This window comes from Choloepus didactylus, chromosome 27 (genome assembly GCF_015220235.1).
Source record: "Choloepus didactylus isolate mChoDid1 chromosome 27, mChoDid1.pri, whole genome shotgun sequence".
Lineage (NCBI taxonomy): Eukaryota > Metazoa > Chordata > Mammalia > Pilosa > Megalonychidae > Choloepus > Choloepus didactylus.
In genome coordinates, this window is record NC_051333.1 from 13,538,848 (window position 1) to 13,553,444 (window position 14,597).

At 57.0% G+C, this 14,597-nt stretch overlaps 2 protein-coding genes across 5 annotated transcripts in view; one reads left to right on the plus strand and one right to left on the minus strand.

The window, feature by feature from the left end:
• Positions 1 to 5,369, minus strand: part of GRIK5 (glutamate ionotropic receptor kainate type subunit 5) — a 62,860-nt gene extending 57,491 nt beyond the window's left edge. The window contains exons 1-2 of one of the 3 annotated variants that reach the window (XM_037820605.1): positions 4,953 to 5,369; positions 4,166 to 4,329 (exon numbers count right to left, since the gene is read on the minus strand). In XM_037820605.1, coding sequence (XP_037676533.1) covers positions 4,166 to 4,175 — 10 coding nt within the window. In that variant the 5' untranslated portion in view covers positions 4,176 to 4,329; positions 4,953 to 5,369. Of the gene's footprint in view, positions 1 to 1,482; positions 2,424 to 4,165; positions 4,330 to 4,952 lie in introns of those variants that run through there. The other 2 variants (XM_037820604.1, XM_037820606.1) reach the window with 2 other exon arrangements.
• Positions 5,370 to 5,992: 623 nt separating this feature from the next.
• On the plus strand, positions 5,993 to 11,516 carry ZNF574 (zinc finger protein 574). 2 transcript variants are annotated; one of them, XM_037820607.1, is made up of 2 exons: positions 5,993 to 6,137; positions 8,532 to 11,516. In XM_037820607.1, the coding sequence occupies exon 2, from the start codon at positions 8,552 to 8,554 to the stop codon at positions 11,240 to 11,242; it is 2,691 nt and encodes an 896-aa protein (XP_037676535.1). In that variant the 5' UTR covers positions 5,993 to 6,137; positions 8,532 to 8,551; the 3' UTR covers positions 11,243 to 11,516. The 2 variants fall into 2 exon arrangements, with proteins under 2 accessions (XP_037676535.1, XP_037676536.1); XM_037820608.1 differs by lacking the exon at positions 5,993 to 6,137 and adding an exon at positions 7,140 to 8,279.
• The last annotated feature ends 3,081 nt before the right edge of the window (positions 11,517 to 14,597 follow it).

Sequence of the window (14,597 nt, forward strand, 5' to 3'; positions counted from 1 at the left end):
GAGGGGGTGGAGAGGAGGGAAGGGGATCAGGCAGGCCTGAGGCCCGGAGAGGCGAACAAGCAAGAGTCAGGTGGGAATGGGAAACAGCAGAAGAGCTGGGCGGAAAGGGCAGGGTTAGGGGCCCTGCCAGAGGGAAGAGAGACTGTGGACTAGCAAGCAATCCCACAAAGGGTGAGAAGGCAAACAGGGTGAGGGGGAGGACAGAAAAGAGCCTAACAGGTGCAAGAGAGAGAGAGAAAGTGTATCAGAGTTGCACGGCCAGGCCCAGAGCAGAGGAAGAGACCAGAGAGGCAGAGGCAGGATTGAAAAAGCAAGAGGCACCCAGAAGCACCCAGGGAGAGAGTGATGGGTGAAAGGAGAGACAGACTCACAAACTGGGAGAGAGGGTGAGAGTCGGGAGGGAAACGGGGGCCTGCAGGAAGAGTGGGCACCTGGGAGGAACAGGTAGGTAGGGTGAGCGCCTGTAAGGAAGGAGACCCAGAGAGAGATGCTTCCACCCTGAGACACTCATATAGGACGGGGGAGAAAAAGATCCAGGAGCTGGCAAGCCCCCAAGGCGTGGGGAGCAGCGGGGACGAAAAGGCCAAGGGCTGGGGGGCGGTAAAGCAGAAGTGAGGGGAGAGGGGGAGAGGGAGGTGGGCAGAGAGGGACCACCAAGGAGATGACAAAGTGAGCCAGGGCCATGGCTGTGAGTGAAGGATGGAGGCGGCGGGGGGGACCCAGGGTGGATCCAGGGGAAGCAAGCAAGGAAGGGGATAAAGGAGAGGACCCTAAAAAGTGAGAGAAGGAAGACAGACTGCCTGTGGGCCCAGAGCTAGAGAAAGAGGAACAAGGACAGGTGAAGAGAGGAACAGGGAGAAGCAAATGTTGCAGAAGGAGAAGTGGAAAGACAGGCAGACATGGCATGGCAGACAGACAAAAAAGACAGGAGTTTTTGACAGGGAAAGAGTGTGTTCTCGAGAGACATGCCAAGAAAGGGTTAGGCCAGCAGCTAAGAGAAAAGTTCGGCAGAATCAGAGAGAGGCTTAAGAGACACCGAGATGGGGATTCAGAAACGGAAAGACACTGCCAGGAGATGGAGGGCGGCTCGGATGGGGACGGGCCCGCGGCAGGCAGAGAAGGAGGCTCAGGAAGAAAACAGAGGGATCAGACAGACAGCAGCGCTGGAGACAGTCACAGCAGGACAGAGCTTCTCAGAGAAGGCAGGGGCGGGGACATGCCAGGAGCAGGAGGGAAGGAGGTGAGAGACCACAAGTAAGAGCCGGTCAGCTCCTGGGATCCCTGGAAGCTGGAGGGACGGGGTGGGGGTGGAGGGGAGCTGTGCACCCAGCAGAAAGGGGTGCGGAAAGGCCGAGGTGATGGAGGGCCCAGGGTTTGCCAGTCTGGAGAGCAGGGACCGCGAGGCCCCCACCAGGCGGCAGCGAGTGCAGCCTCCCAGGCCCCAGGCCGGGCCCGGCCAGCGCCCACCCTGCAGACACTCACGGATCCTGGTGGGATGGAGGGCTGGGCTCCCTCGAGGCCCGAGGAGCGACAAGGGGCAGATGCTCTGGCGCTGGGTGGTGGTGTGGCTGGGGCGGGGGGGGGAGGGCAGTCCACAGGGCCCCCTCCCCCGCCACCGGCGGTGGCCCCCAACTAATCCAAAACGGTGGCTCCCCAGGAGTGGGGAGAGAAGACAGGTGGAAGAGGAGAGGGTGGGCCGGGGAGGGGAGGAAGGGGAAAGGAGCAAACGGAAAATGGAAAGAGAAGGGGAGAGGGGAAAGGGGGAAGGAGAAAATAGAGGGGAAGGAGGGAGGAAGGGAGTAGAGGAAGGTGAAAATGGAAGGGGGGGTGCAGGCAGAGCCGGGGGAGGGGGAAGCCGGCCCGGGAAAGGGCCCCGCCCCCTCCCCTAGCCGGGCCGGCCAGGGGGGGCCACGGAGGGCGAGGACTGGGTGGAGAAAAGGAAGCCGGCCATCAGGAGAGGTGGGGGAGGGGAGGGATGGCTGGGGGGAGGGGGTCACCCCTTTCCCCCCTCCCCCCTGGGGCCTTGGCCCTGCCCTGGATGAGGCAAGTGCCAGGCGGCCTCAAGCCCTCAGCCCCCAAGGGAACAGCATGCTGGGGGCGGGGAGAGGCTGAGGATTGGGGCTGGGGAGGATGGGTGCTGGGAGACCTGGAGAGGCCGAGGAGGGGGCTGGCGAGGTGGAGAGATGGGGAGAAGGGAGGGGAGAAGGGAGGGGAGGAGGGAGAAGAGCAGGTGGAAGAGGCAGGCGGAGGAGGGTGGGGTGTCCCGGGGGCGCGGGCCTCGGTGGGAGAGCCTGGCCACAGACTCCCGGTCCCCTGTGAGGAGCAGCCGCCGGCTCCCGGTCCCCAGCTGGGCCTGCCTCCCGCTGCTGGCTGCCGCCGCCGCCACCGCAGCTCCTTCTCCCCTCTGAGGCCGCCGCCTGCCTGCCCGCCCGCCGCCCGCGCTGGGTCCTGGAGCGCGAGGGGGGTGGGGGGAGAGATGAGGGAGGGCGGGAGGCAGGGAGGAGGGCGGGCAGCAGGAAGGGAGGGAGGCAGGCCGGGAGCGCGGAGGGAGGGGAGTCGGGGGAGGGGGAGCCCGTATTGGTCGGGGCTGGGGGCTACGAGGAGAATGCTGATGAGGGGACGGAGCTGCATTGGACGGCGGGGCCACCCCCTCCACCACCACACCACGCCACCGCCCTGGCCAGGCAGCCCCAGGCACAGGAGCCCACGGAGATGAGAGGCAGGCGAGGCGGGGAGACCTGGGGAGAAGGCCAGGGCCATGTACGGAGATGGGGGGAGAGCACTACAGAGATGAAGAAAAATGCAGAAGACCCAGAGAGGACAGGGAAAGACCCGAAGAGATGAGGCTCCGGCCCACCAAGCAAGGGAGCAGCCCAGAGAGACAAGAGAAAGACCTTCGCAACAAGGGGGCCACTCACAGACACAGAGCCCCTGCCCTCTAACCCCAGAGATGGGGAGAGGCCCATGGAAACGGAAAACACGCCTCAGGCATGAGGAGCTGTCCACGGACAGGAGAGTCCAAGGAATGGGGAGAGGTGCACAGAATGGGAACGAGAAGGCAACCTCAGTGGTGGAGAGGGAGCCAAGGAAAGCGGGAGGCAGCCACAGAAGCAGGTGGGGGAGGCCCCCAAACCTTAGGGGACCCTGAGAGACAGGGGTGTGGCTCATGCACTCAAGAGGTCCACTGAGGCAGGAGCAGCCAGCCCCTGAAGACAAGGGAGAATAGAGGCCCACGGAGGTGACAGCAGGGGTGGTTAGTCTGGGATTCTCCATAACGCACAGAGAATCCCTGGGGCACTCTAGATATGAGTGGGTGGGAAAAGTCCTCCTCAATCTCTAGTCACCAGGGCAGAGAGGCAGTGAGAAAGCGGGAATAGATGAGAGCAGAGGAGCTGGAGGGCAGAGCCAGGAGAAGTGGGAGACTCCTTCCCAGGCAGCATCTCAGAAAGAGCTGAGCAGGGCAGGGGGATGGAGGAAAGAACTGACACAGATCTTGGAGTGGGGGTGGGTAGTGCACGGCTGGGTGGGGGGTGAAATTTGGGGGGAAGGAACATGACAGTTGGTGCTGAAGGCTGAGCCCATGACTCACCACCACCCCCGAAGCTCGTGATGGGGAGGAGACACAGACACACTCACGTGTGGCCCCCGGGCACACGTGACCAGCATGCCTCGCACACACACCCGGCACATGGCAACTCTGACCACACACAGGCCTGCATGGCACGTACCCTGCAGCTGACAGGGGGGCATCCCCAATATACATATATACATCTGACCCTGGAGGACCACCAACTTCACACACACCCCATCCTATTTGGGTAACACCTACAGCCCCCCCAACACTCATCCTCAGCTCCAGCCAGGTCTGAAAGCCCAGACACACGCCTACCACTAGGTATTTGCTTATGCTGATACCCCGGCATAGAACACCTATCCTCTGAAAATTCCACCCGTCTGAGAAGTCCTGGTCCCATGTCACCACCTCCAGAACGGACCTAACCCTCAGCTTACTCCTGTATCACCTGAAGAGAAGGGATCTAGCCAGCCCAGACAGGCTGAAAAGTCCAATATGAAGGTCTGAGCAGAAATGGACCTGAGAAGCTCAGTTGAATCCTCTCATCTTACAAATGGGGAAAAGGAGGCCTCAGAAGGAACAAGAACCTGCCCAAGGACATGCAGCTTGACCAAGGTGGAACCCAGCTTCCAAGTTCTCTGCTTCCTGCTTCGGGTCCCAGATTGCCTTAGAGCAGGCTGACTTCAGCTTCAGAGCTCACTGATTTCCCACCAACTTCTTTCCTCTGTTTCATTCCAACTGCCAGGCAACAGAGTCTGGGGGCCAAAAGTGTAGACCTTAGAGTCAATTTCTGGGTTGGAATCCTGGTTCTATCTTATCCTGATTATGGGAACTTGGACAAATTAACTTCTCTGAGCCTCAGTGACTCTGTCCATAAAGTTGGGCTAATAGTTCCTTCCTCACAGGGTTGTAAAAGTATTTAAACCGAAAAATGCATGTAAAGCACTGAGCATAATATACATCATAACACACTCAGGAGATGTTAGCTATTACTACCAGACTCCTTGAGATAATAAAAATAACTTTTACACAGCTTTTACTCTGTGCCTCACAGCAGACAGAAGCTGTTATCCCCAATTCATAGATAAGGAAAGCGAGGCACAGAAGGCTTGACTTGCCCAAGTCACAGCTGGGAAGTGGCAGGGTCCAGATTTTAATCCAGGCTTAACCACAAGAGCCTGGTGTCAGGGAGTTTAATCTAGTGGGAAGTTAGGACAACCTATTAGGAGCCAAATGAAGGACATAGCAAAAGTCAGATCTAGGTCATAATCTGTGTTCAATCCCTGATTAGCTTTTCAGCCTTAGGTAAATGACTCAATTCCTCTGAGCCTCAGTTTCCTCATCTGAGAAATAGGGAGTTGGATCAATTGAATCTCACCAGTCCTCCTGCAGCTCCTGGGCTTGGGTTCAGGGTGGATCTCTGGGAAATTTTCTAACAGGGCTGGGGTAACTGGCTCGCAAGTCCCTAGGGGCCTGAAGTTGGGGCAGGGCTGGGGGAGGGGAAGAAGAGGGATGGCCAGAATCTCTAGGACACATGGGGGCCCCACCCTCCCTGAATTGTGGGGGCCAGCCAGGCTCCAAGCCACCAAGGAAGGAAGCAGAGCGTAGAGTTAGCTACGGGGTCAATTCCTTCAGGCTTTCACCCTGGTTGTCCTTCAGGTCCTCCATCCCCCACATTCCCTGCTTCTTCAAATGAAACCACCTGTCCCTGTCTGTCTTTCTCCCTCCATTTCCCATTTCCCTGCCATATCTTTCAGGTTTTCCTTGTTCCCTCAGATGCCTCTCTTCTTGCTTCCTTTCTCCTTTATTACCTCCTCAGAACTCTCCTCAGTCTTTCCCCCCTGCTTCTCGTTGCCTCCATTCCCCTTTCCCAGGAATTGGTTCCGGAGTCTTGATTTCCTCTTTTTCTACCCCTATTTGACTGGTGCAGCGGTTTCCCCTCTACACTTGGCACTGACTGGTGCTTCACTTTCCTCTCCGGGCCCCCTCCTGCGCCTCAATTCCGCCCCGCCGCCCAGGCCTCAATTTCCGAGACTTTCCCCCACTCGCCCCCGATGCCCGAATGCCTCCCCGGCGCCCCCAAGATGGCGCCCGCAGCCTCGCTCCGCCGCCTGACGTCATCACGCTGCCCTCCGCTCTGCGCTCCACTGCTAGTCACCAGAGGCGGAGTCGAGAAGGAGGTGGAAGAGGAGCATCCTCTAGGGAGCTTAAATGGGCGGGCACTGTCAACCCAGGGGCAGGCCGGCGAGGGGACGTCGCCAGAGGATTGGTTGGTTGCTGGCAGGGATCCCGACGCCCAGCACTATTGGTCAAGCCTCGAAGACTCGAGCGTCGATTGGCCGAGCGGCAGGGGCCAGACGGACGGTGATTGGGTGTGTCTGGCCGTCCGCGCAGCGGCCGAGGGGGAAGGTAGGTGGGGCGTTGCTGAGGGCGGCCGGGGGCGAGAGTGAGGCTGCGGAGCAGGCGAGAGGCGACAGCGGGAGCTAGAGCGGGCGCTGCGCTAGGGTGACCGCGCGAGGGGACCGGGGATCCGGGCCCGGGGAGCGCGAGACGGCGGAAGCGGGTGAGCACGGGCAGGCGCGCGGAGGGCCGGCCCGGCTCGTCACCCCACCCCCGCGGCCTCCTGTCGCCGGCCGCCAGCGTGCGGAGGGCCCCGAGGGCGGCGCGCGCCGGGCCGTGAGGGCGGGGCGGCACCAACGGCCGGCGGGGCGCGCGGGCTGCCGGGTGGGGTCCGGGCCGGGGCGGCGGGTGGGGAAGGGAGCTAGAGTCGAGTGACGGGCTGAATGAGGAGGGGTGGGCGCCGGGCTGGGGGGACCCGGGCGGGAAGAGGAGGTCCTCGGGCTGCCCCCGAGGAGGGCCGGAAGGCACCATGGCGTATCCAGGGCTCAAGGGCTTGGTGGTGGGACCGAAGGGGGGGCGTTAGAGGGCACTTGGGTGGTCGGGGGGGGGGGGTTAGGGCGTGAGAAGAAAGGTAATTAAGTTATTGTAAAGACAAAGTTAAGTTAAGGGAAAGGTCTAGAGCGGTGTGAGGGTCTTGGTGGGAAAAAGAAGATATTAGGAAACGGATATCCCTAAAGGGGAGGGTTAGAGCTGAGGGAGAGCTCCAGGTGTGTGTGAAGGATGGGGTTAAATGAACAGGAAGAGGAATTGAGCCATTGTGGGGGGGGGGGGTTATCCTTGGAATGGGTTGAGGAAGCGCTCTGCAGAGACGGGGTTATGTAATGTGAAAAGGGGGTCAGAGGGTGTGTGGAATGCTAGCTGGGTGGAAGTAGTCTTTTTGAAATGTAGAGGAGTGTGGGTATTCGTGGAGGGGTTTAGGGTAGTGTGGGAGATCTGTGTGCTAAGAGAGGGGGGTCTGGGAGTTCTTGAATGAGAATGAGATGTTGGGTTGCTATGCAGTTGGGGGTCTGGGTGCCCCTAGGGGAGGAGGCAAGTGAGAGGGGTCTGGGTATGAGGAAGAGAGGTCTGGCCAACCTCTAACTTGGTTAGGGTGGTGGTGGGGTTGTACATGAGAAGAAGGGGGGGGAGTGGTCCGGGTATCCCTAAAGGGGATTTGGGCAGTGGGAGGAGTATGTGTGAAATGAGTTTAAACAATTGGAAAAGGGAGTCTGGATATCTCAGGAATGCATTAGATTGAGTGTGAGATTTTTTTAGCCCAGGCAAGAGATTAAGTTGATATGAAGTGGGAGTCTGGGCATCACTGGAGTGGGTTAGGGTGGGTCTTTTTGCAAAGAATAGGGGTTAGGTTGATATGAACAGGGGTATCTGGGCATCTCTGGAATGGGTTGGGCTAGGATTGAGTCCTTTTGTAAAGATGTGCTTAGGTTAATATGAAGAGGAGGCATGGATATTTCTAGAATTGGTTAGGGTGGTGGGGATCTTTCTTGCAAGGAAGAAAATGTTAGGTTAATGTGAAAAGGGTGTCTGTATCCATGAATGGGTTGGGGTGGTGGGAGTGGTGTTTGTATGAAGAGGAGGGGTTTAAGTAAATGTGAAGAGGGAGTCGGGGTATACCAAAGGGGATTAGAGTTGTAGGTGAGGTCTGGGTGCAAAGGAGAGAGATTAAATTAATGTGAAGAGGATCCAGGTACCTTGGGGATGTGGGTTAGGTTGGTAGGAAGGGTCTAGGAATGCAGAAAGGATTAGGCTTCTGGGTATTCTTGAATAGAGGTTAGGATTGTGGGAGAGGGCCTTGATTTGGGGGCTGGGGTTAAATAATTGTGAAGGGACTGAGTCTTGGTATCATGGGGAAGTGGTTAAGGTGGGGAAAGCCTGGGTGTAGAGATGGATTAGGCCAGTGTGAGAAATTTGACTGGGGGGAGGGATAGTTTGATATGGGGAATCTGGACACCAGAGAGAGTTAGTGGGTAGCAGGAGTTGGGTGTAAAGAAGATGGTGCTAAGGGTGGGCATTAAGTTGTCTGGGGCTGAGAACCAAGGAGAAGAAGCAGGACTGTGGGAGGAGTCTGGAAGTGCAAAGTGGGTGGTGACGGCCTATGTGAGGACCCTCCTGAGGGGGTGGGAGGCGTGCTAGGGTAGTGTGGGTTGATAAGGAGCCGAGTCAGTGGAAGGATGCCTGAGTGGAGAGTGACCAGTTTCTTGTGAGGGGTGGAGCCTGAGGTGGCCTGTGAGGCTTGGGCCTAGGAGGGGATTGGACAGGTTACCAGGATCTGGTAGGTGGAGTTTTAATGAGAGTTGATTCAGAGGTGAGCCTCCGGGTAGATCTCTGTGGAGGGACTGCTGGGAAGGTTTTGTGTTCAGTGTTTTTGTTTTTTGTGTTCAGGAGAGGAAGGATTGTCAAGGAGGGGGGTAGAAGTGGAAAAATTGAAGCACGAACATGGGGGGGTAGATCTAAGGTTTTTGGAGGTCGGGGTGGTAAAGGGGGGAAACTGTCCCTGAGAATGACTGAGAAAGCAAGGCTTAGCTGTGATTTGCTGCAGCCTCTCCCCTTTTCCCAGCCCAGGGCCTTGCTGCCGCCATGACAGAGGAGTCTGAGGAGACCGTCTTGTACATTGAGCACCGCTATGTCTGCTCCGAGTGCAATCAGCTCTATGGATCCCTGGAGGAGGTGCTCATGCACCAGAACTCTCACGTGCCCCAGCAGCATTTTGAGTTGGTGGGCGTGGCTGACCCTGGAGTCACTATGGCCACAGAGGCAACCTCGGGCACGGGCCTCTATCAGACCCTCGTGCAGGAGAGCCAATACCAGTGCCTGGAGTGCGGGCAGCTCCTGATGTCACCCAGCCAGCTTCTGGAGCACCAGGAGCTGCACCTGAAGATGATTGCACCCCAGGAAGCAATGCCAGCTGAGCCGCCCCCCAAGGCACCTGCCCTGAGCACCAGCACCATCCACTACGAGTGTGTGGATTGCAAGGCTCTCTTCGCCAGCCAGGAGCTCTGGCTGAACCACCGGCAGACACACCTCCGGGCCACGCCCACCAAACCTCCAGCCCCAGTTGTACTGGGGTCCCAAGTTGTCCTAGGGCCCCCTATGGGTCAGGCCCGTGTGGCTGTGGAGCACTCGTACCGCAAGGCAGAAGAGGGTGGGGAAGGGGCGACCATCCCCTCTGCTACTGCCACCGCTACTGAGGTGGTGACTGAAGTGGAGCTTCTCCTCTACAAGTGCTCTGAGTGCTCCCAGCTCTTTCAACTGCCAGCCGACTTCCTGGAGCACCAGGCCACCCACTTTCCTGCTCCCACCCCAGAGTCCGAGGAGCCTGCCTTACAGCAGGAGACCCTGACCCCATCACCTGCAGAAGTGCCTGTGTCTCAGCCTGATCCCCTGCCAGCCTCTGACCACAGTTACGAGCTGCGCAACGGGGAAGCCATTGGGCGTGATCGCCGGGGTCGTAGGACCCGGAGGAACAATAGTGGAGAAGCGGGCGGGGTGGCCACCCAGGAGCTCTTTTGCTCAGCCTGTGATCAGCTCTTTCTCTCGCCTCACCAGCTACAGCAGCATCTGCGGAGTCACCGGGAGGGTGTATTTAAGTGCCCCCTGTGCAGTCGTGTCTTCCCTAGCCCTTCCAGTCTGGACCAACACCTTGGAGACCACAGCAGCGAGTCCCATTTTCTATGTGTGGATTGTGGCCTGGCCTTTGGCACAGAGGCCCTTCTACTTGCCCACCGTCGAGCCCACACCCCGAATCCACTGCATTCATGTCCGTGTGGAAAGACCTTCGTCAACCTTACCAAGTTCCTTTATCACCGGCGTACCCACGGGGTGGGGGGTGTCCCTCTGCCTATGACACCAGTCCCACCAGAGGACCCTGTCATCGGTCTCCCTGAGCCAGCCCCCACAGAGACTGGAGAGCCAGAAGTCCCAGAACCCCCCGTGTCTGAGGAGAGCTCAGCAGGGCCTGCTACCCCAGGCACCTACCGCTGCCTGCTGTGCAGCCGTGAATTTGGCAAGGCGTTGCAGCTGACCCGGCACCAGCGTTTTGTCCACCGGCTGGAACGTCGCCATAAGTGTGGCATCTGTGGCAAAATGTTCAAGAAGAAGTCTCATGTGCGTAATCACCTGCGCACACACACAGGTGAACGGCCCTTCCCCTGTCCAGACTGTTCCAAGCCCTTTAACTCACCCGCCAACCTGGCCCGCCACCGGCTCACGCACACAGGAGAACGACCATACCGATGTGGGGACTGTGGCAAGGCTTTCACACAGAGCTCCACGCTAAGGCAGCACCGCCTGGTACATGCCCAACACTTCCCCTACCGCTGCCAGGAATGTGGTGTGCGTTTTCACCGCCCCTACCGCCTGCTCATGCACCGCTACCACCACACAGGCGAGTACCCCTACAAGTGTCGTGAGTGCCCCCGCTCCTTTTTGCTGCGCCGGCTGCTGGAGGTGCATCAGCTGGTGGCCCATGCTGGGCGCCAGCCCCATCGCTGCCTGTCCTGTGGAGCTGCCTTCCCCTCCTCGCTGCGGCTCCGGGAGCACCGCTGTGCAGCTGCTGCTGCCCAAGCCCCACGGCGCTTCGAGTGTGGCACCTGTGGCAAGAAAGTGGGCTCAGCTGCTCGGCTGCAGGCACATGAGGCGGCCCACGCAGCTGCTGGGCCTGGAGAGGTCCTGGCTAAGGAGCCCCCAGCCCCTCGGGCCCCACGGGCCACTCGCACACCAGTTGCCTCCCCAACGACCCTCGGAGGCACTGCTTCTGGAGCCCCTTCGGCCCCTGCCCGACGCCGGGGTCTGGAGTGCAGCGAGTGTAAGAAGCTGTTCAGCACAGAGACGTCACTGCAGGTACACCGGCGCATCCACACCGGTGAGCGGCCGTATCCATGTCCGGACTGTGGCAAGGCCTTCCGCCAGAGCACCCACCTGAAGGACCACCGGCGCCTACACACAGGGGAGCGGCCCTTTGCCTGTGAAGTGTGTGGCAAGGCCTTTGCCATCTCCATGCGTCTGGCGGAACATCGCCGCATCCACACGGGTGAACGGCCCTACTCCTGTCCCGACTGTGGCAAGAGCTACCGCTCCTTCTCCAATCTCTGGAAGCACCGCAAGACGCACCAGCAGCAGCATCAGGCAGCTGTGCGGCAGCAGCTGGCAGAGGCGGAGGCGGCAGTCGGCCTGGCTGTGATGGAGACTGCGGTGGAGGCACTGCCCCTGGTGGAGGCCATTGAAATCTATCCTCTGGCTGAGGCAGAGGGTGTCCAGATCAGCGGCTGACTCTGTCCCTTTTCCCTCTTCAACACCACTGTGCCCTGTGGCCGGAGATCCTCCTCCAGCATCCCCTTAAATCTCTGTACATACTGTGCGCCTTCCCTCTCCCCTCCCAACTGCCGTGAAGTTCTGTAACTGGATTTGTTCTCCCCAATGAGGGGTGTGTTCTGGGGCCCTTGACATGCATAAAGATGCCCCCCACACATGAACACACACCTTTTACCTGTTAGCACTGGTGGCCCCAGGGTGAAGTAGTCAATAAAGACGAGTTGGATATTTACATTATTTGTAAGACCCAGCTGTGGGAGGGAGTAATGCAGGAGTCTTTAGGCCAGGTACGGGGTCTGACTCATGGCTGTATCCTCAGTGCCTAGAACCAGGAGCTCATTAGCAATTGCTGAACCGAAGAGGAGGACATGGGGCCCGGTGGGCATGGCCCTCCAAGTGGGGGCTTTGCTCTGCTGCTGCATGGAGGCAGCAAGGCTCCGTGGCCACTAGAGGGCCCCACAGTCCCTTGGAAAAGCTTGACGCTGTTTTCTGCTCGGATCAGGAACATTTGGAGAAATTTAAGGATTCTTCTCACTACCACCCCTGACCACCCACCCCCACCCCCACATGTCTCATCTGATGTGGGCTGCATCCCCCAAGGGCATCTGGTTTTCTCTAGATCCCTGGGGGTTACTTCAGGTCTGTGAAAGGCATGGTCTGTGGGGTGATAGAGGAGGTGGCTCCTTCTGCCAGACCCTGTGGAGTTGGAGAAGGTTCTGAATAGTGTGTGGCTGGGGGAGGAAGCATGTAGGGGATGTGTCTTGCAGCCCACGTGGAGTTGGACTTTGGCCCGGTCAGCAGTCAGATGTCTCTTGGCGGGGGGCATGGTGGTTGGGGTGGCCGGCCAGGGTTTGAACATCTCAGTTGTTTCAGGTGCCTCTAGGTGACTTAGTATAATCGTCACAGCGATCCCTTGGAAATCATTTGGCACGAAAGGAATATGAAGTCTAAAGTTGTGAGGTGACTCACCCCGGGTCATTCAGCCCAGCCAGGGCAGAGCTTGAATTTAAGCTTAGTCTTACCTGGTTTAGTCACCCACATGTTTTCTTCTTCAGTCTCTTGCCTTCTAGATACTTGTGGGTCTGTGTGTGTGTGTGTGGGGGGGGTGATGGAATGCTCAGTTGCTGTTATGGTCTTGTCTAAGATGCACACCCAGGGAAAATAAGCGCCCCCCCCTCCTTCCCAGTTACTCCAGATCCTTTTATTGAGAAAAATTCTTATTTGGTACCTCAGTTAATGAGAGGTAAAAGGGAAATGGTTTGTATTAAAACCAGGGGAAAGGGAGACCTGAGATATGCCCTTTTTGGGCCCTTAGGGCTCTAAGAAATAATTCAGCCCATTGCTCAGATGAGAAAAAGGAAGACCCAGAGGGAAGAGGCTCAACAAGATTCCACAGGTGGTAGGACCAGAGCTAGAAGTCAGGTCTCCCAATCCCATTAGAACATTTTTCTACATTGTGCTTATTTTGATCATTTTCAAGAAGAAAAAGAGTGTCCATTTGCTGTTCTAACAGCCCCCAATGAGGAGCAAGCAGCTGGTTTTTAACTAGCGTGTGCTGATGAGGCTCCGTCTTTCAGGAACCTCCTACCCTGCAGGAAGCACTGGAGCCATCTTGGCCCAACATGCCAGGTAGAGTCATTCCTGAACCAGGCCTTCTCTCAAGAGCTATAACATCTGAAAGTCAGGGCATCTGGTGCTTAGAGCAACTGGAGGATTCATCCTTGCAAAACCAGGTAAAAATCAGTCTTAATTAGTTAAAAGGACAGGAACAAAGAGAACAATCCAAAGGGACTGGAAGCACAGAATAATGGCTCTGGGACAATGGGGTGATGATTCTTCTGTTGTGGTTCTTTTTTGGAGCATCTGTGGAAGGCTTTGGACTCCCTAAGAAAAGTTGGTGAGGGCAAACATTTACAGACAAATGCAGGGGATTCATTGTTCACTGTCACCTCCCAAAACCTCATGGTCCTCAGAACCATTGTTCTAAAAAAGATGGCACTAATCAAACCCTTGTTGGATTCTGGTTTTTACAGGCCATGGTTTTCAAACTTTAATGTGTGTTAGGATCATCTGTTAAAGCAGTTTGGCTTCAGCAAGCAGGTCTAGGGTGAGACCCAGGAATCTGCGTTTTGAGCACAGATTCATTCTGATGCAGGAGGTTCACAGACCCTTCTTAAGAAGAGGCTGGTATTGCTTGATGTAGTTGGATAGTCAGGTTGCACTAGCAAGTCTCTCAAGTGGCCAGGACATTGGTCCTCTGGTGCCCAGTGTGTTTCTGACAAGAGGAGGCCCAAGCCTGATGGTATGAGGGAGGGACTGTGGAGTGTCGTGTACACTTAGAGGGACACGGTGGACGCATGGTTGCGGCTTCAGGACAAGCCCTGAGCTCCAGAGAGCTCCCGGGCATGCTGCCTGTGCTTGTCACCTGGATGGCCTGGCTGGTCTGTGTGGTTGTGTCTGCCCCAGCCTGAAGGCAGGGGGCTGGACCAGGTGACCTAACTCTGGGTACTATTTGGAGCCTCCATTCCAGCATGCCACTCCCCCACCCCTAATGACGTGAGAGTTGAAGAGATGCTTCTTTCCCCTTCCAATCTTGCCCAAATGATGCACTGCCAATACTTTTTATCTTATTAAATTATAAAGCTCTCTCCCATCGTGTTCCTTTCTCCTTTTCCCCCACTCCCCACTCTTCTCTATTGAATTTGCAGTATCCCAACAGCTGTGCCAGGCATGCAACAGGGTTTGGAACAGTGGCAAGGAAATCTGTAGCTTCTCAGTGCATGTTAGTGAGAAAGCGATAGCCCTGTTTCTAATTTTCAGTGGGGAGGTCTTGGGGGTCAGCCCACAGCCTGTCATGTAAAGCTGTTGTTTCTATCAAATGACTTAAGATGGGCACAATAATTCAAGTATATGAGAGGAAGTGCTGCTCTGAAAAGAGTCGGGGCGTGGAGGGGGGCTTATACATTGTACCACCAGACGACTTCAAAATCAACTCTGGTTTTAAAGGGCCTTCCTAGTCCTCCAGGGAAGAAGTGGGATGGAGGTGGGGAGGAACCTGCTGGTTTCCTGGCTTTCTCATAGTCCTTTATTGAAAACAGTTGTCCTGATAGCTGTCCGACGCAATCTACATACAGCATCATCTCATTTAATTCTTAAAACGCTCTGAGGCAAGAATTGTCCCTGTTTTACAGATGCAGACACTGGAGCTCGGTAACTGGTTCAAGGTCCCATCTATAACATGGCAAAATGTGATTCGAATTCAAGGCTACTGGGCTCAAGGTGGGGTCGGTTAGCCCTGCTTTATAGAACCTGT

What these genes read in the sequence shown, in the direction of transcription:
- ZNF574 (XM_037820607.1), top strand. Translation starts at nt 8,552, where the DNA reads ATGACAGAGGAGTCTGAGGAGACCGTCTTGTACATTGAGCACCGCTAT.